Below are 21,337 nucleotides of genomic sequence, written 5' to 3'. Positions count from 1 at the left end.
GTCCAGTGTCCCTTAAAGGCCCAAAGGTGCCAGAATCACTAATAATTTCTTGTTAACTGACTAACAGACTGACTCAGCATCAATTCTCATCCAGGGAAGAGCCATCCTCTGCCTTCTCTCTTGGGAGAATTCATTCAGATGTTTGAAGAGGAAGTTTTTGCTAAACTGTCAGTGCCACAGTGGGGTTGGCAAACGTTAGCACCACAAGCATAGGGCTGGCCCTGGGTTTCTGCCCACTGGGCTCATCTTGAATGGTGGGAACATCTAGCCCAGTTCCTAGTGCCTGGGTGGGGAAGATAGCTCTTGACAGCTTCAATCCATTCTGGCTTTATGGGCCCAGAGCAGCTATTTAAGGGGTCTGGACCACACCTCCAGTTCTTCTGCCCTCTGCACAGACTGGAACCAAGGCAGGTCGGCTAGGAAGGTGAAGAGACCCAGGATTTAACCCGTTGCAACCTCTCCCCCCAATACCCAGGCACACACATACATCTGATGGGGAGCTGTCTGAGGGAAAGAAGTAGGGAGGGGTCTGGCTGGGCCAGACACTCTCTCTAAGTTGCTGGTGCCTGTGTCCCTGCAGACTCAATGACTGTGTCCTACACGCTACATGTGGCCAATGCCCGGTTTGGGGGCTTCTCAGCACTCCTGTTCCGATGGCGGGGGAGCATTTACAAGTTGCTATACAAGGAGCTACTGGCTTTCCTGGGTCTCTACGGGATTCTCAGCCTCACCTACCGGTAGGGTTTTGGTGTGAGGGTGGGTGCAGGAGGGCAGATGAGGCTCCACCAGGAGTTAAGGGGAGCTCTGAGGAGGGGCACTCAGGAGGAGGGGGAGTTCAGGGGGGTGCTCAGGCACCTAGCCTGAGGTGGCCTCGTAGGGGAACTCCATGGGGAGGTGGGAGCCGCAGTGGGAGACAGGCTCTCTAGGGACCTCAGAAGGGATGGAAAATTCAGGGACATGTCAGGGTCTCAGCTCTTTAGTCTGGGGAGGATTCTGGTGAGTTCTACCCCGCTTCTCCCCCCACCAAATCCTATCTAATGGGCTATCACGCAGGAATCTGCTATCCCAGGAACAGAAGCTCATCTATGCCAAAGTGGCCCGATACTGCAATCGCTCTGCGGACCTCATCCCCATGTCCTTCGTTCTGGGTAAGGCCCTCCAGCCTAGCTGCTCTCCACCTCCACCAATGCCTGCTCCCAAAAGAGTACTCCTTTTCCCAGCCCTAGTCCACCACTAGGACCCTTCCCCTTGTGGGGGCCTTTCTGAACCCAGGGTCTCTCACCGTGGGAACGCCACTTTGACGTTAACCATTTACCCGGTCCAACCCGAACCACTCCAGGAGGAAGTCAGCCACACCTCTCTGTGTTACTAGTTCAGGTTGTTCGCCAAGGTCTCTGTCCAAGGTCCTTCTTGCCCACTCTCGACCCTGCAGGCCCTTCTTCCTGCCCTGCCGTGGACTGGGACAGCGGAGAACGATAAGGCATAGAACCTTAGCCCCGTAGGGACCTCTGAGCCCTCCCCCACTCCCATCCCTTTCAGCCCCAAGGGCTCTCGCCGTCCCAGCATCCCAGCCTTTGCCTATCCGCCCCAACCCCGTAGGCTTCTACGTGACTCAGGTGGTGAATCGCTGGTGGGCCCAATACCGAAGCATTCCGTTGCCAGACCGCCTCATGTGCGTGGTCTCAGCCACAGTGCACGGGGACGACGAGCGCGGACGAACTCTGCGCCGGACTCTGCTGCGCTATGCCAACCTGTCCTCTGTGCTGGTGCTGCGCTCCGTCAGCACCCGAGTGCTTCGGCGGTTCCCCACCGTGGACCACGTAGTGGAAGCAGGTGATGAGGCCGGACGACCTGGGCCAGGCGAGGCCCAGGTTTGGGGATGAGAGCCAGACACGAGCCCAGAGCCAGGGTAGGCAAGGTCAGGCTTAGGGAGGAGGTTGGATGACCTCTGCTGGGCTGTTTAGAAGCCAGAACTTCAGGTTAAAATTAAGGGGCTCCCTTTGGATTCCTGTGCAGAGGCTCCTGACTTGGTGGTGGTCCCTGGTCAGTCACTCAGGTGGATGGAATGGGGCAGAGTTCCCCAGTGGAAAGAAGATGGAACCTAGATTCATTTCCTGGCTCTGGGCCTCAGTTTCCTTCATCTGTAAAATGAAGACATTGGATGTTCTCTGAAGTCCCTTTCAGTTCTAAATGGAGATTCCTGTCTTTGCCCACTCCATCACTCCCTCCCCCCTCCCACACACACACACCACAGTAGAGAGGGTTGAGATGGGATGAAAAGGAGGGGCAGGAAGTCACCCAATCTCTGCAGGTTTCATGTCCCAGGAGGAGCAGCAGAAATTTGAGAGTCTGCACTCAGACTTCAACAAATACTGGGTTCCTTGTGTCTGGTTCACCAACTTGGCTTCCCAGGCTCGAAGAGAGGGTCGAATCCGGGATGACATTACCCTTGGGCTGCTCTTGGAAGTGAGTGTGGCCAGACCTGTACCTCCCCTCAGTCCCTGGACCCCTCCCCTTGCTGGTGACTCCCCCCCAACCCCCTTCACTAGCCCCATCCCCAACTAGCCCTTCCATAAGACTGCCTTGGGCCTTGCTGCTCAGGTATGAACCTAGTGGTTGCTGCTCCCTAGGAGTGACCTGAAGCTTTTCTAATCACTCTCCCTGGCCACATGTCCCTAAGGAACCCTCAGACAGAACCACCCAACCCAGAAGACTCTTCCTGCCTTCTTCCCACCCACCCCTGCTTACCTCTCTTTCTAGGAGCTGAACAAATACCGAGGCAACTGCAGTCTCCTCTTTCACTATGACTGGATCAGCTTCCCCCTGGTCTACACTCAGGTAACACCACCATCACAGGACAATTTGACAAGTGTGTATCAAGTACCTACAGTGTTCAGAGCCCTGAGCTCAGAGCTAGGGGAGTCACAGAATTTAGCCAGTACTTGACCCTTCCCCTCCTGGGGCCCTGGGACTGTGAGGGGGATAAGACCCTAGCACCAAGAGCTGTAATATGCCCTCTTCCAGGCTAACTACAGCAGACAGACAAGCAGAACAAACTTTGTGGTTTGGGAGAGACTGGGTCCTTAATCAAGCCAGGAGATCAGGGTAGTTTTGGAGGAAGTGATATTTGAAATGGACCTTGAGGGCTAGGCAGGAAAATGAACTGGGGAGCACCAGTGCCCAAGTGAGGAAGGAATGAGCAGATGAAAAGTGGCAAGGCAGGACTGTAAAGGAAGGATGGAACAAGGGCAGAGAAAGCTGTGAATGCCAGCTGGCATATTCCAACTTGATTCCTTTACCCAGAGGCTTTTGAAGTCACATGAGCCTGGGGCTCCTACATAGTACAACAGTACTCGTCACCCCCAGCCCTCTCATGGAGAGTCAGGAGAGCCAGGCACTGGGCTTGTTTTGGGAGGAGATGGCATTGATCTTGTCTTAAGCCTTGACTATGCTGTTTGGAAAGAGGCTAGATGCCTCCCTAGGTGCCAGGGATCTCCGAGCATTCTCCTTTAGCTAGTACCTGTGCTAAGAAGCCTGTATCTGAAACAGCATTCCTAGCCTATGGGCATTCAGCAGCTGCTTGCTTACCTCTACGGATGGGGAGCTCACTCTGACCTCTCAAAGCATTCCATGGTACATTGAAGCAGCTCCAATTGTTAGGAAGGAAGCTTTTCTGACACTCTGGCCCACCTCCCCCTCTTCTGGCCCCACCCCACTGCCTTTCATCTTGCTCCAGTTTCAGCCCCTTGGAGCACAGTCGAAGTCTAATCACTCTGAGCCTCAGTTTCCTCATGGCAAGGAATAATGAGTTCTTCATTTCACTTTAGAAATGAAACAGCTGCTCCCAGGGTAGAGCACCCTCAAACTCTCACCTGCCCAAGGTCACCGTTGCAGCAGGTGCCAGCTCCAGGCCCAGAAACCCATTTCCCTGATTCCAAAGCCATCCTCTCCAGTTTCTTTTCTTCATGTCTCTTCCCTACCAGGTGGTGACCATCGCTGTCTATTCCTTCTTTGTCTTATGCCTCATTGGACATCAGTTCCTGGAGGAAGATAAAAGTGGCCAAGAGGTGCCCCTGGATCCCTATGTGCCACTCACCACCCTCCTGCAATTCTTTTTCTATGCTGGCTGGCTTAAGGTGGGTATCAAAAGGGCTTGGGGAGGCAGCCTGGCTCTGTGCCCAACGGAGCCTTTTGGCTCCAATGTTTCCCCTAGGGGAGGGGATCAGTGTGTGCCAGGGACAAATAACCTCTCCTCTGCCTCTTCAGGTAGCTGAACAAATCATCAACCCCTTCGGGGAGGACGATGATGACTTTGAGACCAACCAGCTCATTGATCGGAACCTGCAGGTGGGCCTTGAGAGAGCTCCCCAGGGCAGCTGCCCAGGGACTCAGGGCAGCACCCCAGGAAATTGCTGCATTCTTGTGCACAAGCCTTGGGAACTTAGCTTCTGCTGGGGAGAGAGGCAGATACCACAAGGACCTGGATTAGTCAGATAAAGTCCAATTCACATTTACTGCTCCCCCCAGGAGATCCCTGGGCTGGTCTGCACTGGGGCTGGGTGCACTTGTGTGCTGGGGTGATGGCGGAACTCAAACCCATTCAGACCAGGCCTTGAGGGAGCTTGTAGTCAGACTATGGAACCAGATATGGTCCCCAAAGAGCTACACCCCACTTCCGGGAGATTACAGTTAGGGTCACAGTAGAAGAGTGAGCCTAGGATATTGAGTTCCAACCTGACAGAGGGTGACTCAGTGGCTCCTTGGCTAGAGGTTTTCTGGACACCTCCAGAGATCCTAAGAACTTGGTCAGGCAAGGATTACTCTCCTTATATGACAGAAAAGGAAACTGAGACTGAAGAGAAAAATGTGCTTGGGCAAGGTCAGACAGTGAACTTTGGATCAAGGGAGGAGGCCTGGATAGGGACAATACACTGGGTCTTATGGGTTCCACTCCAGAGATAGGAAGAAGCTGGGAGTGTGTTGGGGTTGGGGGAGGGGAAGCTGTCTGTGGGGAGGCTTGCCTGACAACCAGTCTAGGGAGGAACCTCCAGCTATAGGCCAGGGTGGGCAAAGCTTTCTAAGGAAGTCTGAGAGGCCCATGCCCTGCCCACATGGGACTTCGGTTGGAGGCTACCTTCCCTCCAGTCCCAGGACTCTCCGGATTGCCTCATTTTCTCCATTTGTGCAAGGTCCGTAGATGGCCTCTGTCTCTGCTCCTACCAGGTGCCTTGGGTGGGTGGGGACTGGGAGTGATCCCCACACGTTGGTCCTAGAGGTGTGCCTCTCAGTGTCTACACCTTGTTCCTGCAGGTGTCACTGTTGTCTGTGGACGACATGTATGGGGACTTGCCACCTATGAGCCGGGACCGCTATTGGGGCGAGGCAGCTGCTCAGCCCCCCTACACTGTGGCTGCAGCGGCCGACAGCCTGCGACCCTCCTTCATGGGTTCCACCTTTAACCTGCGGTTAGTGCCCAAGAAGGACGGCGAGGGGTGGGGGTCCCGGCAGGGCGGAGGCAAGGGGCATGGCCAGGACTGGTGAAGGTGGAGATCGGAAGGAAGGGCGCAGAGGGTTGTTGGGGGTAGAGTAGGGGTATTGGATGGCCGTGGTGAGGGAGGCCGCAGCCAGGTGATGGACGTCCAGCCCTCCCTTCCCTCCCCAGTATGTCGGAGGATGCGGCACCGTCTGAGACAGAGCTGGAGAAGGAGGCTGGCGCTCTCTCGGGCTCTCCCAGTCCGGCGTGGGCACGGACGCCGCTGCTCGGCCGCTTCCTGGGATCCTCCGCCCCGTCTCCAGCTATCAGCCTGCGGGTTCCACGCACGCCTCTGATGCCGTCCCGCCTCCAGACCGCGCAGGCGGCCACACCGGTTCCGGGACGTCTGCGCCTGGGCCGTCTCCTGCCTGTGCCAGCAGACCGCATAGACGAGGAGGCTCCGGAGGACCCAAGCTCGGAGGCGGGCTCCCAAGAGGAGGAGGAAGAGAGGAAGGTGGAGTCTAGGAGTGAGGCCCGGCTCACATCCACGCCCTAGCGCGTAGGCCACACCTGGGATCAGGATCCCCTAGCCCCAAGTGCGCCAGACCACCCACCCCATCCTCGGACTTGTACTGGCTGTGGCCTAGGGATGCCAGGATACCTAAATAAACGTTCCCTCCCTCCCCCCCAACGCCTTAGGTGTGATGCGTGTGTGTGGCGGGGGGATTGCCCTCGGGCAGCGTGTGGTCTTTCGAAGCCTGCCTGGAGGGACAGCGGGCAGTTCGCACAGACCCTTCTGACTCCAGGTGTATGCCAAAGTCTTGAGAGAACCTGCCTAGGGTAGCTTGGAGAGGTGGGGATGGTGAGCCCCGACCTCTTTAGGCAGTCAGAGAAGCAAAGATTCAGAGCTGAGAGGGACATCACCCCGAAGGACATTGTGTGCCACTCCATTTTAGAGGAAGATACCAGGTCAGAAAGGGTCTATAAATTCCTAGGTCTTGAGTTGGAAGGAAGAACGGGTGTCACGGGGTCCAAGCCCCTGGATCTTTATACGAAGGAAGTAAAGAGTCATTTCCAAATCACCAGAAATGGATTTGCTCTGGCCCCAAATCCAGCGCTGGACCCCATGTTCACGTTGGTTCAGTATTTGGGAAGGGTCCTAACCCTGAGTCTGCCGGGGGACCAAGTCCGGAGGCAATGGTAACGGAAGGGCCAAAGATGACCCTGAAAATGGGACCCTCAAGGATAGGGGTCCTCTGGGAATTGGGAAACGCATTTAGTGTATGTTGACCTTGAGGTGCCGGTGGGAGAGACAGGCTGGATAAATAGATCTGAGGTTCTGATAAGCGTTTATTGGGCGACCGACACGTGCTAGGCACTGGAGATACAAAGACAAAAAGAGGAAACCCCCCCCTCTCCTCTTTAAATCACCTGGCCCTGAGAAGCCCATAGTAAATACAGGGCAAATGAATATTTTTGAGAGGGAGGGTGGGATCAGGAGACCTCCGTGTGTTTCTAAGTTCTACCAAAGTTCCCAATCGTTCACATACCAATAGGGGCTTTTCCATCATCTTTTTTGGATCTTGGGAGTACGTGTTATCCCCAACGGTCCGTCAAAAAACATTTTAAACGCTCCCCGGGGCAGGAATGGTGCAAAGCGCTAGGAATAAAAACTTGACAATCCCGGTCTTCAACAAGCTTACATTTGGAGGGGTGTGTGTGTGTTGGGGGATGGCAGAAAACACAAAAACAGGAGGGAAGAAAGTATCTGGCTTGGGGCTATGGAAGACAAAACTCTGGTGATAGTCATGCAGTCTGGAGAGAGAAGCCGTCCGGGATCTCTTCCTTAAATTGGAAGTTCTGGAAGGAGCTAACCAGGAAGTGAGCCCAGAGGGAAGGTAGGTACTTCCAGTGTGAATAGTCCAGAACAAATGAGCTTCCAGAGGTAACAAGTTGCTATGATGGTCTTGTAGAGATGAATCAGAATTGTAGTCTCGGGAGGGAAACAGGATAAATAGGGAGAAATAGAGGGAAGGCACTGGAATTGAGGGATTGAGAAAGGTTTCCGGTAGGTGGGATTTTAGTAATGACTAAGGCAGGGTGGAGAACCTGGGCCTTGAGGCCAGGTTTGGCCTTCTAGGTCCTTGGCTGCAGCCTTTTGACTGAGTTCAAGTTTTACAGGGTTTTGTTCTGGGAAGTTTGAATTCAAAGGGCCCCACTTGAGGCCCTATAGAGTCACAGGTTCCCCACCCCTGGACTAAGGGAAGTCAATAGAAGAGTTGAGAGACTAAGTCTTGTAAGCAGAAGAGGAAGGAAGCCAGTGTTACCGGATGAAGGAGTATGTGTTGGGGAGTCTAACACTAGCTTTGAATACCAGTGAATTTTGTGTTTGATTCTGGAGGTGATAGGGAGTCACTGGGGTTTGTTTATTGAATGGATGTGTGTGTGATGTGGTAGGAAGCCACAGCAGGGGAGTGTTATGGTCCAGGCATGAAGAGATGGGGCCTACAAAGATAGAATTCATAGGCAGACTGAACATACAGGGTGAGAGGGGGTTTGGGGGCAGATAGAGGAGTTGAGGATGACTGGCAGTGGATAGTGGGTCTGGGGTCAGACACTTAAGGGGTTGTGTTGTGTGATCGTGGGCAAATCACTCACCCCCATCTATCTTGGTTTCAACTGCAAAATGGGGATAATAGCTTCTAACTCCCAGGAGGCTTAAGAACCAAATGAGCTGTTTGTTAAAGAGAAAAGAAAAAAAGGGGGGGGAGGGGCTTAGAGCAGCCTGGTACATTCCCCTTATCATCCTTGGCAGTAAGAGGTAAGTTTGGAAGGATTTAGGGAGAAAAGATGATTTTGGTTTTGAATACGTTGTCTACTGAACATCCAATCTGAGATATTCAAAAGGCAATTGGAGATGTGAGGCTGAATGTCAGTTAAGGTAGAATGAGAATCATGGAAGCTACTTGGTGAATTGGTATAGAAGAGGGAGAGCCTGTGGGAGACCTACAGTAAGGTGTGACCTGGAGGAGAACCCAGCCAAGGAGACTGAGGAGTAATCCATTAGGTAAGGGGTCCCAAAATCCTAAGGAGATGGTGATGGGCAGCATCTAAGGCTGCAGAGGTCAAGGAAGAATGAGGATTGCAAGTCCTTAGGAGACCATCAGGGACTTTCGGAGAGGGCAATCTTGGTAGACATGGTCAGAAGGTAGATTGTAGCAGTGTGAAGTGTGGACAAAGTGGTGGCATCTATTGTATATGGCTTCAAGTTTAGTCACAAATGGGAAGAGCTTCAGAACAGTGAGTAGAAATGGAGGGATGAAGTGAGGGTTCGAGGGTAGGGGAAGACCTGAGCAGGCTTCTAAGTAGCAGATGGAGAATGAAGATAAGTGAGTGCAGACAACAAAGGGCAGTATGTTGAGGGTGGGATGGCACAGGCTCACTTGAACAAGTGCAGAGTGGTTTGGTGAGGAGGAAGGCCAACTCATCATGTGAGGCAGAGGTGCAAAGAGGTAGAAGGAAAAGGCTGAACTAGGAGAACCTAGCAAGGTAAGATAAGGGCCTGCACCAAAATGGTGGCAGGATCAGGTGAAAGTGGGGGGAGGTGGTATGGGGAAGGTGATAACTAGCTTGCTAACAGGTGACTGGGAGAATGGTCAGTCCTTACAGGGAGGAAGTTGGTAAGAGGTGAGGGTCTGTAGCAGACAAAGATATTTGAGTTCAATTTTGAACGTCAGGTCCAAGAGATCTATCTACAGGACACAGGATGGTTGTTCAGAAGATCAGAGAAGATAGCAGTCAGGTGGTGGTTTAGAGCAGTCTGATTAAGAGTCAACTGAAGTCTTTAGGCCTGGGTGAGCAGAGGACATTCAAAAGTGGATGAGGAGGCAGCTGTGTGTGTGTGGGACTACATACCAACACCATGCCCTGAGAGGCAGCTGGAGAAAGGTACTTTAAGCAGAAGGCTGGAACTCACAAGCATCTTAGTCATGGGAGCTGAAAGGCCTCTCCATGGTGAGGCTCCCCCCTAGAGAACACCTGCCAAGTAAACTCCAATAGACAACTGTCTTGCACCCCAGAGGTTTTAGTAAAATGCCTACTATGTGCTCAGCACTACGCCAAAAGTATGCTGTTATCTCACCTTCCCAACTTACCTTGGGTGGATAAGTATGAAGGAAAGGAGGCTGACTGGCTACCTGCCTAAGCAGCTCCATGCCCTCAGTAGGATACAGGGGTGTGACCAGTCACCTGTGCACTGCTGACTGCTCAGGGAGGTAAAGAAACAGCTATGACCTCTCCTTCTCCTTAAGTACCCCCCCCCCCCCCACTCCAAGCACTTTACCTCAATGTCCAGTTGTATCCCCAGTCCAAAAGGGGCAGACCACAAGCAGGCCTGGCCCTTCTGCAGGGAGGGGAATTTCTCTTGCACTGTGATGAGGCCCAGCTGGCCACAGCAGGGCCAGGGGGTCACTTAACAATGCTGAGCCCGCAGGACTTGCGCAGCAGGTTGTGGCTGCATGTAGGTGATGCTGGTCTGAGTCTCTAGTCCCTCCCCACACCCCCCTCCCAGCAATGAGCACAGGACAAAGGGCAAACATTTGGGGATTTATTCCATTAGACAATGTCCAAGTCAGGGTTCATTTGCCCTTTCGGGCTTTGATCTTTCTCAAGTAGAACTCAAGTTCTTTGCCTTCGAGCACATAGCCGTCTGCTCGGCCACACTGGCCTGGCCTGGATGCAATACAGGCTGTGGAAGCAAGAGGTCAGGCTGTCAGGTCACTGTGTTCCCATAACCCCCCGCCCCAGGGACACAAGTCTCTTCAGATACACCACTGTCGTCATGCAAGATCAGTAGCAGAACTGGACAGGGTTCTCATCATCAGGAGGCCGGGGTCCTTGCTGTGCCCCTCACCCCCACCCCTTCCCATTCCCATTCTCACCAAGGAGCTTGCCCTGCTGAAACTGTTCCTCCAGAAGGGAGCTGATCTTGGCATTCTTCTTCCGTTCCTCATATTTCTTCTGGATCTTCTTTGACCGCTTTTTATTTAAGATTTCTTCCTCCTCAGGAGTCTGGAGCAAACGAGCAGATGGACTGATTAGCCTGGAGGCTGTCCCTCCCACTGCTGGGGATCCTAAAACCAGAGATGCCCAAGCTGTGAGGGACCTTCCAAAAAAGGTACTTCATATCCCAGCATGCCCACTCAAGGCTGTGCACCATGATGCACATGCTTAGCCAGGGTTCCTTTCAGTCCATGTAGAACATCTTGGTTCTCTCCTGGTCAGAGTCCAGCTACAAAGCTGCCCACTACTGAAGGGGTGGACCAGCACATAAGCCAAGGTGGTCTCACCTTGAAGCATTCAGGATGCCACCTCCTTCTCATCACACGCTAGTGGTTCTAAGGTCCAGGGTGGCCTGGTTCCTACCCTGTGACTGCAGCCCTAAGTGGTCACTGTGCCCCACTGCGCCCCCAGACCTTCCTCAGCACACAGAGCTGTCATCTGATACATCAGCAGCAGAACTGGATGAGGCTCTCCTCATTGGAAGGTCGGTCTGCTCCCTTCCCCCACCCGTCTGTGCCCCTCCTCCCAAGGACCTCGTACCAGTTTTGCTCCCTTCTTCCGGCCCAAGGGCAGCGCATAGTGGGACTCATACCACTGGCGGTACGGGGTGCTATCGATGAGCACAATGCAGTTCTTGACTAGCGTCTTGGTCCGCACCAGCTCGTTGTTGGATGCGTTGTAGACCACGTCAATGATCCTCGTTTTGCGGGTGCAGCCTACGTGAGAAGAAGGCACTTGGCCAAAGGGGGATCCGCTTCTCCCTCCTCCCTCCCCGCCCCCCGCAGCTGCGCAGTGGGCAGCCCTGCCCAGGCCTCCCAAGGCGGAGCCCCGGGCGCTCAGCTCTCCAAGGTTTGCATCCCCACCGCGGCGGTCGGAGTCTGCAGCAGTAACCGAGGTGTCATCACGGCGCCCCCCAGCCCCCAGCCCCACTCACACTCGGAGCCCCAGGAGAAGTTGCCCACGTCCAGCCTCAGCGCCCGGTACTTCTTGTTGCCTCCTCGGACTCGCACGGTGTGGATGCGGCGGGGGCCGATCTGCGCGGGGGAGACGGTCGGGTCAGGGCATGGGGGGCCGGGAAGGGGGTCCCGGGATGGGCCCGGCCACGTGTCAGTGTAACTATGACGAGCAGCCCCAGCATCGGCGGCCCCCGGACCAGCACGGCCCGGCTCGGGCCCCTAAGGCTCCAGCGGTCATCACTCACGTGGCTGGGGGGAGGGGGGGCTCGGGGTGGGGAGGGGACTCACCTTGGTGTTGGCGGGCGGCCGGCCCAGCTCATACTTGCGCTTCTTGTGGTAGGGCTTGCGCTTCCCCCCGGTCTTGCGGCGCTTGTGCCAGTTGTCCCTGGAGATCCCTGCGGGCAGACGCGGAGGCAGCTCGGGTCAGGCTCAGGCCCGGCCGAGCCCCGGCTCCCGGCTCCCAGCTCCCCGCGTCCCCGCTTCCCTCCCCAGCCTGGCCCTTCCTCCTCCTCCCCCGCATCCCACGACCCCCGGCCCGGGCCCAGCACCCCCGGCCCAAGGATGGCGACGGATGGCGGCGGATGGCGGCCGACAGAGCCAGCTTCCTCACCCATGGTCGGCGCGAGCAGCAAAGAGAAAGCGCAGAGGCTCACGGGCTGGCTTGTAAAGGGGGGAGGGGGGCTGAGGGACCTCACGCGTCACTTCCGGGCGCCGTGCCGTGACGTCATGGGCGCGCCCGAGTCTAGCCAAACCCGGAGCGAGAGGCGTGGTCACGTGGTCCGGAGGTGGTGCCTTAGCGACAGCCGTGGACCAATCGGGAGCGTTCGGGTCTCTTCGCCCCGCCCTCGTTTTGTACAGGACTGCAGTGATGCTGTTATCCAACCCCTTTTACAGATGAGGAAACTGAGGCCGGAGGGAAGCGAGTTGCTCAGGGTCGAACCCCCAGGGCACAGTGCCTGGCACATAGTGGGCGCCTACTAAACGCTCATTGACTTGAGAGTGTCCGCTGCCCCCTAGACCCGAGGCGACCCCCATAGCCCCGCCAGGCTCCTGCTCTGAACGGTGGGGGTGGGGGGAAGGGGGCAGAGCTGGCTAGGTGTGCGCAGAGGAGGGCCAGCCCAGCGCAGACGCCCTCAGCTTGCTGCCCTGCCCCGGAGCCAGCCGGAGCCCGGGAGGAGCGGGCCCCGCCGGGAGGAGCGGGCCCCGCGGGGAGGAGCGGGCGCCGCCGGGAGGAGCGGGCCCCGCCGGGAGGAGCGGGCGCCGCCGGGAGGAGCGGGCCCCGCGGGGAGGAGCGGGCGCCGCCGGGAGGAGCGGGCCCCGCCGGGAGGAGCGGGCCCCGCGGGGAGGAGCGGGCCCCGCCGGGAGGAGCGGGCGCCGCCGGGAGGAGCGGGCCCCGCCGGGAGGAGCGGGCGCCGCCGGCCCCCCCCCCCCCCCCCCCCCCCGCCCGTCACAAACACGTGGCCCTAACGTGCTCTAGGCAGAGTTCCGAGGAGCTGAACCCTCGGCCCCAGGAGGAGGGGGTGTTGGACGCCGTGCACCCCTAGTGAAGGCGGATCCCGCGGGTCCGGTGCCCTACATAGCCACCCTCGGTGCGCTCTACCATAGGACCCTGAGCAGCCGGTGCGGGGTGCTGTGCGGGGTGCTGCGTGTGTGCCTGAGGCTCATTGAGCAGAGCCCTCTCCAGGTGACGGGGGGCACTCTGCTTGGCTAGCTCCAGCTGGCCCAGATATGGTTCCTTTGTCAAAACTTTGTAATTTTCTGAAGGTCACTGCCTGCCTCGGACGGTCCAGCCCACCGGCCTTCTTATTATCCAACTTATTCTTAATAACCCCATCCATGAACGGTCCCTTACTGTGGAAACTTCGGTTTTGGTGTCTCTCCTAGTCCCGTGTCCCAGTGACTGATGTGGGGAGGAAGGATCAGCCACACCCCTCCCCCCTTCTCTCCATCTCCTTCCCCTAGGAAATGCTTTACTTTTCTATCCCCCCTTGCTGCAGAATGCTATGGATGTGCCCTTACTACTTACAAAAACCCACCTGTACCCCAGGAGTTGCTTTGGCTTAGCATGCTGAGGAGGTCCTTATATCCCCAGTCATCAGACCTTCTGGGATGCTTGCCTCTCCTAAAGGTGGAGAGAATTCTTGGACAGCCTCCCCTCCCGGCTCCCAGTCCCCAGCCTGTTGTCTGAAGATTTTCAGGCCACTTCCTGGGACAGTCAGTAGCACTTTGGGACAGGTCTGACTGGATCACTGCTTCCTCTGTCTCCCCCACCTGCCCTCATCCCCTTTCACCTTTCAATTCAGCCTTCATAAACTGATCAGAATGACTTTCCTTAGGCTTAGACCCGTCTGGTCTGCTCCCTGTGTAGGTGGCTGTTCTTTAGCCTGAGATAGAACGACCAGAGGTGCCCAATGAATGCCACCAAGCCAGGAGGGAGGCCTCCTGTCTTTGTCAGAGACCGTGATTTCTGGAGCATGCTTCCTTTCTTCCAACTTCCACTGCCTGAACAAGGGTCCCCAGGCCAGGCCACCAACTCTCCCCCTCCATCCTCAAAGCACCATCCCAGTGATGTGTTTTTGTAGGGTGGACTCCAACATTAGCTCATTGGGGGTTACATTATTCCTCAGGACCCTCCCACCTCCCCTCCCCACCCCATTCCAGTGCCAGAAACATCAGATAGCAGCCTGTGTCTTTCCTCTGCTCAGGGTCCCCAAAGAATCCTGATTGTCTTCAGGACACGACAGAGGCCCAAGGGAAGCAGGAGGCTGGACTGGCAGGAATCAATCCATCCTTCTTTCCTTTTAGGTGGTGGCCGTCATTCTTCATTTTGTCTTTTTTAAATTTTATTTTAGACTAATACGCCAGAACACGAATACAGAATAAAGAACCAAAAATATAGGCTTAAATACAAAGTTAAAAAGAAAATAAGCAGGTCATCATGTGCACAGCAGAACGTAACTAAATAGTAACTGTTTCTCTTTTACCCAGGAACCCTGAGGGTCTTCCCTGCCCAGTTTGATTTTTTTAATTAAAGAGGCCATCCCTTGAGTAACTTAAAGAAGCCTATGCATCGAATGGGTGTATCTCACTCAAAGCAAGATTGTGATAAGACCTAAGCCTGAAAGGGCCAGGGTCTCCCAGTGCATCCTGGGCCATCTCCAGCCATTCTGATGAATATCAGGCCACTGGACCCAGATGGCTCAGGAGGAGGTGAGGCTGGTGACCTCCACAGCTCTCACTCACTCAAATCAAAGTCAGCTGCAAGTCATGTCATCATCTTGATGTCATGGTCCTCTTCGAGAATAAAAGACAAACAACAAGCAGAACAGGAGAGGATTAAATTATGTAACAATGAATTTTCATTTCAAGAAAGACTGATCGATAATACTTGTTGTGTTGAAAATTGCCCATCTTTGCTTCCTTGTGAGTTCTGTTCTCTGCTGTGCACTTTTTTACTTGGTTCTTTCCCCCCTCCCCCCAGGCCACAATAAAGTTTAAATGTTACTCCCTTTCTCTGTATCTTTATTTCTATACACACACACACACATATACACTTATACATACACTTATAGACGTATACTTTGCCAAACATATTCTACTCCAGATTTTAGTTTATATTTGTGCATATCTCATTCCCTATCCCTCCTGTCTCCTCTATTTTACTTCTTACCCACTACCTTGCCCTATTATTTGCCTACCCCCCCTCCAAGGATCCCTCCCCTATCCTCCCCTTCCCATAAATCTAAATACCCTTTTATACCCCCCTTTTACCTATTTCCTCCCCCTCTCCTCTAAAGATCCCTTCCTTGTCCTCTCCCCCCTCCCTACACCCCTACCGTTTTATTTCTTCTGAATTTAGAAGACTTTTATACTCATGTATTGTATGTATTGTACCCTCTTGAACCCATTCCTGATGAAAGCAGATGACCAGAACTACCAGCCTGCCTCCCCCATCTAATTCCTCTGTATGAATTCTTCCTCTTGCACCTCATTTGTATCAAATAATTACTCTTTTTAAGCTATTTCTAAATGGCTTTATTTTTTAAATTTATATCCTACTCAGGTTTTCCACAATCTTACTTATTGATAAGAATCTTAGACATACATTTTGTATTTTATATGCATGAAAAGTAAAAAGTAAACAGTCTGTCCTTAGAAGTCCCTTATAATCAGTCTTGGGTATGTACCTGATATTTCTCTTGGTTCTTGTATGTCAAATCTTCTATTAAGTTCAGGATTTTAAAAAATAAAGTCTTGAAAGTCTGAGAGTTTATTAAAATTTTGTCCATTTTTTTTTCATTCAGGATAATACTTAACCTTGCAGGGTATTTTCGGTGGGAGCCCCAGTTCTTTTGCTTTTCAATATATTACGTTCCAAGAACTACGATTCTTTAATGTCTCTGCTGCTAAGCCCTGTGTGAGTCTAATTGTGGCATTACCATATTTAAATTGTTTTCATCTTGATGCTTTTAACATTTTATCCTTGAGCTGGGGGTTTCAGAATTTGGCTATAATATTCCTATGAATTTTCTTTGTAGGATCTCTTTTAAGTAGTGATAGATAGACTTTTCCTATTTCTACTTTCCCTCCTTGTTCTAATGCTTCAGGATATTTTTCTTTAGTTATTTCTTGTATTATTCTATCAAGATTCTTTTTTTGATTATAACTTTCAGTCTGATAATTTTTGTCTTCTCTTCTTGATCTCTTCTCCAAATCTGTTGTTTTTCTTATCAGATGTTTCACTTTCTCTTCTATTTTTCCATTATTCACATTTTGGTTAATTATTTCTTGATCTCTTACAATTTCACTAGCTTCACTTTGCCCAATTCAAATTTTCAAAGTGTCTTTTTCTTCCTTAAGATTCTGGATTTCCTTTTCTGATTGGTTGACTTTCCTTTCATTACCTTCTTGTTTTTCTTGGATTGTTCTTATTTTTTCTTTAGTTTTTCCTCCATTTCTGTCATTTGGTTTTTAAACTCTTTTTAAAGATCTTCTAAGAATTCTTTTTGGGCAAGTGATCATGACATTTCCCCTTGGGGATTCCTTTACTTCAGTATCCTCCTCTGAAGATAGCCCCCGTCTTCTCTATTCCCCTAATAGTTTTCTATGGTTGCATTCTTTTTCCATTGCTTGTGCATTTTTTTGTGGTGATAGCTTGATTTTTGTAATCACCCCTAGCACTGGGGTGTGGGAGATGGTGCCTCTTGTCCCACATTTTCAGTTCTCCTCTCCTGGAACCAAAGCCAAATCTCCAACCTCCTGTAAATGCCCACAGCCAGAGGCTTTCTGCCCCACTGCTTCTGCACTCACTGGGCATGTGCTGAATTCTTCTCTCCCCACTGCTCCTCACAGCACTGCTGGGTCTGGTGTTCCTTATCAGCAGAGATTCTCTCAATCTTCCCCAGCTCAAATACTCAAATCCCCTTTCTATCCAACGGTAAAAGTTCCTGTGGCTGGGGCTGAGGCAGCCTCTCAAACCAATTAACCCCCAGGTCTGCCTGCTGCTTGTTAAAACAGACCCTAACCTGGAGGTGCATACTCTTCACCAGGACCAAACTTCATACTGGGATTTTTCATCTCATCATCTCAAACTGTCCCAGGAAGACCCTGGTGGTGCCCCTATTCTTATCTCCACCCACATTTTCTTCACCCTAAGATGCTATTTTAACTCTTTTGTGGGGGAAAAATCTCTAGAGCTTGGAATTTTCTGACCTACTCCACCATCTTCCCAGAATCCTCTCCATTTCTCATTTTCAAGGGGAACAATGACATCAGGGGATGATGTCTTGACTTGTGTGTGAATTGGATTTGAGGCAGAATTGTGCAAAGCCATCAGCCTCACTCTACCTTCCAAAGTCATGGAAATCCAGTGGCAAGACAAAAATCAGGATGACTGGCGATGGCCAAAGATGCAGTGGGTAACCTTGGCATCTTTGATGTCTGGCCAAGCTCCAAGCGCTCCACAGCGCCTGTTTTCAGCTGCCTTCATGGCCGTTGGAACAAAATGTTCTCATCTGCCCACTGCACCAGGGCAAAGTCTTCACATGCTTGGGGTAGACATCCCCTCCCTCACTCACTAATAAGTTACTCTCAACCTGGTTTAGTCCTTCTGCTGAGACTTTATTTACCAGGCTGTGGCCAATGGTCATGCTATGGCTTGGAGCCACAGGAGAGAGCTGAGTGATGGTGGACACTGAAGGGGGATGAGCAGCCCTCCCACCAGAGGGGCAAGTCCTCCTGAACACCTCACTGGTGACCTAGACAGCTCAGGAAAATTCAGAAGTTGGCCCAACACAATAAGCTTCATGCTGGAACATGGACCCTGCTGAATATTCTGCCCCTTCACTGTCCTAAGAGTTGCTATATCGCACTCCCCATTCCCTGAGGGCCCTTCTCTAGAACAGGGAACTCCCAATGTGACCTCCCCCCCACCATCTCCACAAAGCACAGAGGCAAAGGATTCCATTCTCTTCCTTTATTGGGAGACACAATATTTAAATACAGACAACAGACAACAGTCCCCTTCACCCCAGTGAAACCCAAGAGGGTTGTCAGAGGGACTGAGGAGAAAGGGTTTCAGAATCTTTTTTTAAAAAAAGTTCCCCCCTCCCCCCAAACCAAGCAGACATCAGGCAGCTGATGGCAAGGCCCAGCTTGATCTGCTCTGGAAGGCAGGCCAGAGCCCTGGAACGGAAGGGAAGGCTGGTCCTTCCTCATCTCCCAGCTCTGGGAAGGCTCTGGGTCAATCCTCCATCAGTCACACACACAAATGCTCACTAAGACTGTATAATAGAAAACCCCATACAACAGACATGGAAAAAAGAACACTGGCTGGCAGCCCGGGGACCGCCCATTCAGGGCAGAGGGTGGGCAGTGGGCCTTGGAGGCTGCCCAGGCCCAGACCCAGCAGTGGACCTAGACCCCCAAACAAGGAGGGCATCCAGATACTCCCGAAGGAAAGCGCTTAACCATCAAACATATTTTATTAGCATGTTACTGAGGTCGTTTGTGGCTGCTCATCTGCAGACTGGCCTGCTCTTCCATCTGCATGGCCAGGCGCAGGGCACGCAGGACATCTGAAAAAGAGAGACCTCAGATGAGCCTGGCCCAGTCTGGCCAGCCCCTCCTCAGGGTTGTAGGAGGCACTGAGGATCCAAGGATCAGGAGCCAGGAGGAGCAGCACGTAAGGCACAAAAGCCAGCATGTCCCACCAAGGCATACTTCCCCAGGACTGCCTGGGACCCTCCCAGTTCTGGCCAAGGGGGCTGAGGAACGAGATATAGCTGGAGGACAGAACCAGGAGCCTGAGGGTGGTGATGGGAGGGAGCACGGGGAGTGTGTGTGGCGGGTAGTACCTTGGAGGCTGTAGAAGTTCTTGATGCTCTCTGAGGTAGCATGCTGAGCTTTGTTCACAAAGGTCTCCAGGTCATAGTCTGGCTGCTCTGTGGTCTCCAGCAGCTCCACCCAGTTAGACAACTTCTGCAGGGACACAGGAAGAAAGAACTGCAATGTACTTCACTCCATTCTCTGCCCCGAGACCAGGGCAGTCTTGCCTGGGAAGGGTGGGAGCCAGTGTGTCTGGTAGGAGCATTCAGGAATTCAGCAGCAGCCCACCCTGCTGAACCAGTCTCAGCCTGTCCCCGCCACCATCCTGGCAGCATTAGGTGGCCAGTCAGGTCAAGAGCCTGGGCACAGGACAGGGAGGGCAGCAAAGTTCTGTCTCATTCCTCTCTCAGATGAGTAGTCTTGCCCAGAGACAAGGAGGTCTCTGCCATCCCACCCAACTTTCCTGAGTGATGCCATCATGGCCTGGGTCATGTGTGTGCCTCTATGTATCTTATGGCCACTAGAAACAAGTTAGAAAGAAGCAGACTGATCTCATATATTCTACTCATAGTAGTGACCAGGGTCTACACTGTACCAGGGCCAAGGTACCACAGAGAGGCTCCCTGGAGAGAACAGATATTATTCTTCTGAGCCTGGGAAACCAGCTTTGTTTGGGGTGGTGGGGACTGAGCCAGAAAAATGAAGACAAATCCTCATCACTGCTGTGCAGAAGGGTCAGCTTAGATGCCATCCCCAACATGGGCTAATCCCTTCACTCTGCCCAGCCTCAGTTTTCTCCTCTATAAAGTGGGGATCCTACTCCTTACAGTGTTCATCCTTGCCTCTGTCACCCTCTCTGTCACTCAGCTGAAGCAGAGCTACCTGCAGAAACTGTGGGGCCTTCATTTCTAAGATATATAGAGAACTGAGTCAAACTTACAAGAATACAAGTCGTTCCCCAATTGATAAATGGTCAAAGGATATGAATAGGCAGTTTTCAGAGGAAGAAATTAAAGCTATCTATAGTTATATGAAAAAATGCTCTAAATCACTATTGATTAGAGAGATGAAAATCAAAACAACTCCGAGGTACCATATCACACCTATTCAGATTGGCTAACATAACAGGAAGATGATAAATGTTGGAGATGTAGGAGAGTTGGAACACTAATTTATTGTTGGTGGAGCTGTGAGCTGATCCAGCCATTCTGGAGAGCAATTTGAAACTATGCCCAAAAGGTTATAAAAATGTGCATAATCCTTTGACCCAGCAATATCACTTCTAGGGCTGTATCCTCAAGAGTTCATAAAAATGGGAAAGGGTCCCATATGTACAAAAATATTTGTAGCAGCTCTTTTTGTGGTGGCCAAGAACTGGAAATCGAGGGGATGCCCATCAGTTGGGGAATGGCTGAACAAGTAGTGGTATATGAATGTAATGGAATACTACTGTGCTATGAGAAATGATGAACAGTCAGACTTCAGAAAAACCTGGAAAGACTTGTATGGAGTGATGCTGAGTGAAAGGAGCAGAACCAGGAGAACATTATACACAGTAACAGCCACAGTGTGTGAGGACTGTTTCTGGTAGACTTAGCCCTTCACAGCAATGCAAGGACCTAAAACATTCCCAAAGGATTCTTGAGGCAAAATGCCATCCATATCCAGAGAAAGAACTATGGAATTGGAATGCAGAACAAAGCAGCCTATTTTCTCTTGTTATGTTTTGTTTTTTCTCATGGTTTCTGTCATTTGTTTTAATTCTTCTATGCTACATGACTAATGTGAAAATGAGTTTAATAAGGACATATGTGTAGAACCCATAAGATTGCATGCTGTCTCAGGGAGGGGGAGAAAATTTAAAACCTATGGAAGTGATTGTTGAAAAAAAATAAATTAAATTAAAAAAAAAATCAAAAAACAATTGTAGGGCCTGGGGGAATAGCTGGGCCTCAGAGGGCCTGACTCTCCTCCTTCCATGGCACCTGTGCCATGTGACTAACTCAAAGTCAGAAGGGGAGGGAAGAGAGGACTGTAGCACAACTGGACCCTCATCCCTCACAGCAACTGAGAAGGGAAATGCTGCCAACAAAGCTTGAGCATCTGGGGCAGAGCAGGAGAAGGGCCAAGCTGCTGGGTAGGTTGTGGGAAAGACAGGAGACAAGGATTCCTGTGGTGTGGGGGCCCTGATGTGGAGGGCTGCTGTCTCATGGAGGAAAACCCTGCCTCATGCTGGCCCTTCCTGGTGATACAGCAGGGGACAGATTGTACCACCAAAGAGGTGCAGACTAAGCCTCTGGAGGAGAAACTGATGACTGGGGAGTGGGGGGGAGGGCAGAGGATGGCTTCATTTCTGCTGCTCATTGTCAGGAAGGCTTCAGAGGAGAATGGTTGCCTAGGATGTCCAAGCAGGCACCTTCAGGCTAAGAGGCTCAAGGCTCCAGTAGGAATGCCCCTAAAAAAATGGTATGGCTGTAGGGGAACAAGAAACTTGCTTGGCATTTTCCAAATCTGGTCAAGA

General features: G+C 52.3%; 3 protein-coding genes, 1 long non-coding RNA gene and 3 other non-coding genes across 14 annotated transcripts in view; 2 read left to right on the top strand and 5 right to left on the bottom strand.

Annotated features, from left to right (window-relative positions):
* Positions 1-585: 585 nt before the first annotated feature.
* Positions 586-6,159, top strand: BEST4 (bestrophin 4). 2 transcript variants are annotated; one of them, XM_072649214.1, is made up of 9 exons: positions 586-737; positions 1,054-1,148; positions 1,600-1,833; positions 2,312-2,466; positions 2,761-2,838; positions 3,984-4,136; positions 4,267-4,347; positions 5,311-5,465; positions 5,663-6,159. In XM_072649214.1, exons 1-9 carry the CDS (start codon positions 586-588, stop codon positions 6,027-6,029), a joined length of 1,470 nt encoding a protein of 489 aa, XP_072505315.1. In that variant the 3' UTR covers positions 6,030-6,159. The 2 variants fall into 2 exon arrangements, with proteins under 2 accessions (XP_072505315.1, XP_072505316.1); XM_072649215.1 differs by having other exon boundaries at positions 5,311-5,469; positions 5,691-6,159.
* Positions 6,160-9,825: 3,666 nt separating this feature from the next.
* On the bottom strand, positions 9,826-9,956 carry LOC140530658 (small nucleolar RNA SNORA35). The gene has a single exon (XR_011976086.1). It is a non-coding gene; the product is annotated as a small nucleolar RNA SNORA35 (small nucleolar RNA).
* Positions 9,957-10,065: 109 nt separating this feature from the next.
* Positions 10,066-12,292, bottom strand: RPS8 (ribosomal protein S8). The gene is made up of 6 exons (XM_072649217.1): positions 12,101-12,292; positions 11,779-11,885; positions 11,469-11,568; positions 11,075-11,250; positions 10,414-10,543; positions 10,066-10,220 (listed from the first exon to the last, which is right to left on the bottom strand). Exons 1-6 carry the CDS (start codon positions 12,102-12,104, stop codon positions 10,111-10,113), a joined length of 627 nt encoding a protein of 208 aa, XP_072505318.1. The 5' UTR covers positions 12,105-12,292; the 3' UTR covers positions 10,066-10,110.
* LOC140530611 (small nucleolar RNA SNORD38) lies at positions 10,289-10,358 on the bottom strand. The gene has a single exon (XR_011976039.1). It is a non-coding gene; the product is annotated as a small nucleolar RNA SNORD38 (small nucleolar RNA).
* On the bottom strand, positions 11,366-11,445 carry LOC140530606 (small nucleolar RNA SNORD55/SNORD39). Its single transcript, XR_011976034.1, has one exon. It is a non-coding gene; the product is annotated as a small nucleolar RNA SNORD55/SNORD39 (small nucleolar RNA).
* A 650-nt stretch (positions 12,293-12,942) lies between the features above and the next one.
* On the top strand, positions 12,943-15,769 carry LOC140530038 (uncharacterized). The gene is made up of 2 exons (XR_011975777.1): positions 12,943-14,295; positions 14,479-15,769. It is a non-coding gene; the product is annotated as an uncharacterized lncRNA (long non-coding RNA).
* A 2,181-nt stretch (positions 15,770-17,950) lies between these two features.
* KIF2C (kinesin family member 2C) overlaps positions 17,951-21,337 on the bottom strand; it is a 35,440-nt gene continuing 32,053 nt past the window's right edge. For all 7 annotated transcript variants that reach the window (XM_072649205.1, XM_072649206.1, XM_072649207.1 and 4 more), the window contains 2 exons: positions 18,846-18,969; positions 17,951-18,566 (listed from right to left, as the gene is read on the bottom strand). In XM_072649205.1, the coding sequence (XP_072505306.1) occupies positions 18,484-18,566; positions 18,846-18,969 (207 nt within the window). In that variant the 3' untranslated portion in view covers positions 17,951-18,483. The remainder of the gene's footprint in view (positions 18,567-18,845; positions 18,970-21,337) is intronic.

The sequence above is a fragment of the Notamacropus eugenii genome, chromosome 2 (genome assembly GCF_028372415.1).
Source record: "Notamacropus eugenii isolate mMacEug1 chromosome 2, mMacEug1.pri_v2, whole genome shotgun sequence".
NCBI classification, from domain to species: domain Eukaryota; kingdom Metazoa; phylum Chordata; class Mammalia; order Diprotodontia; family Macropodidae; genus Notamacropus; species Notamacropus eugenii.
Note: the sequence above shows the minus strand (reverse complement) of the source record. Positions and strands in the feature narration are given on the sequence as shown.

What these genes read in the sequence shown, in the direction of transcription:
- BEST4 (XM_072649214.1), top strand. Translation starts at nt 586, where the DNA reads ATGACTGTGTCCTACACGCTACATGTGGCCAATGCCCGGTTTGGGGGC. An exon ending in TCTATGCTGGCTGGCTTAAG is followed by an intron (nt 4,137 to 4,266) that starts GTGGGTATCAAA and finishes CTGCCTCTTCAG; the next exon opens with GTAGCTGAACAAATCATCAA. An exon ending in GGTTCCACCTTTAACCTGCG is followed by an intron (nt 5,466 to 5,662) that starts GTTAGTGCCCAA and finishes TTCCCTCCCCAG; the next exon opens with TATGTCGGAGGATGCGGCAC.
- RPS8 (XM_072649217.1), bottom strand. An exon ending in GGCCGCCCGCCAACACCAAG is followed by an intron (nt 11,569 to 11,778) that starts GTGAGTCCCCTC and finishes TCCCCCGCGCAG; the next exon opens with ATCGGCCCCCGCCGCATCCA. An exon ending in TCAGCAGGGCAAGCTCCTTG is followed by an intron (nt 10,221 to 10,413) that starts GTGAGAATGGGA and finishes TTGCTTCCACAG; the next exon opens with CCTGTATTGCATCCAGGCCA.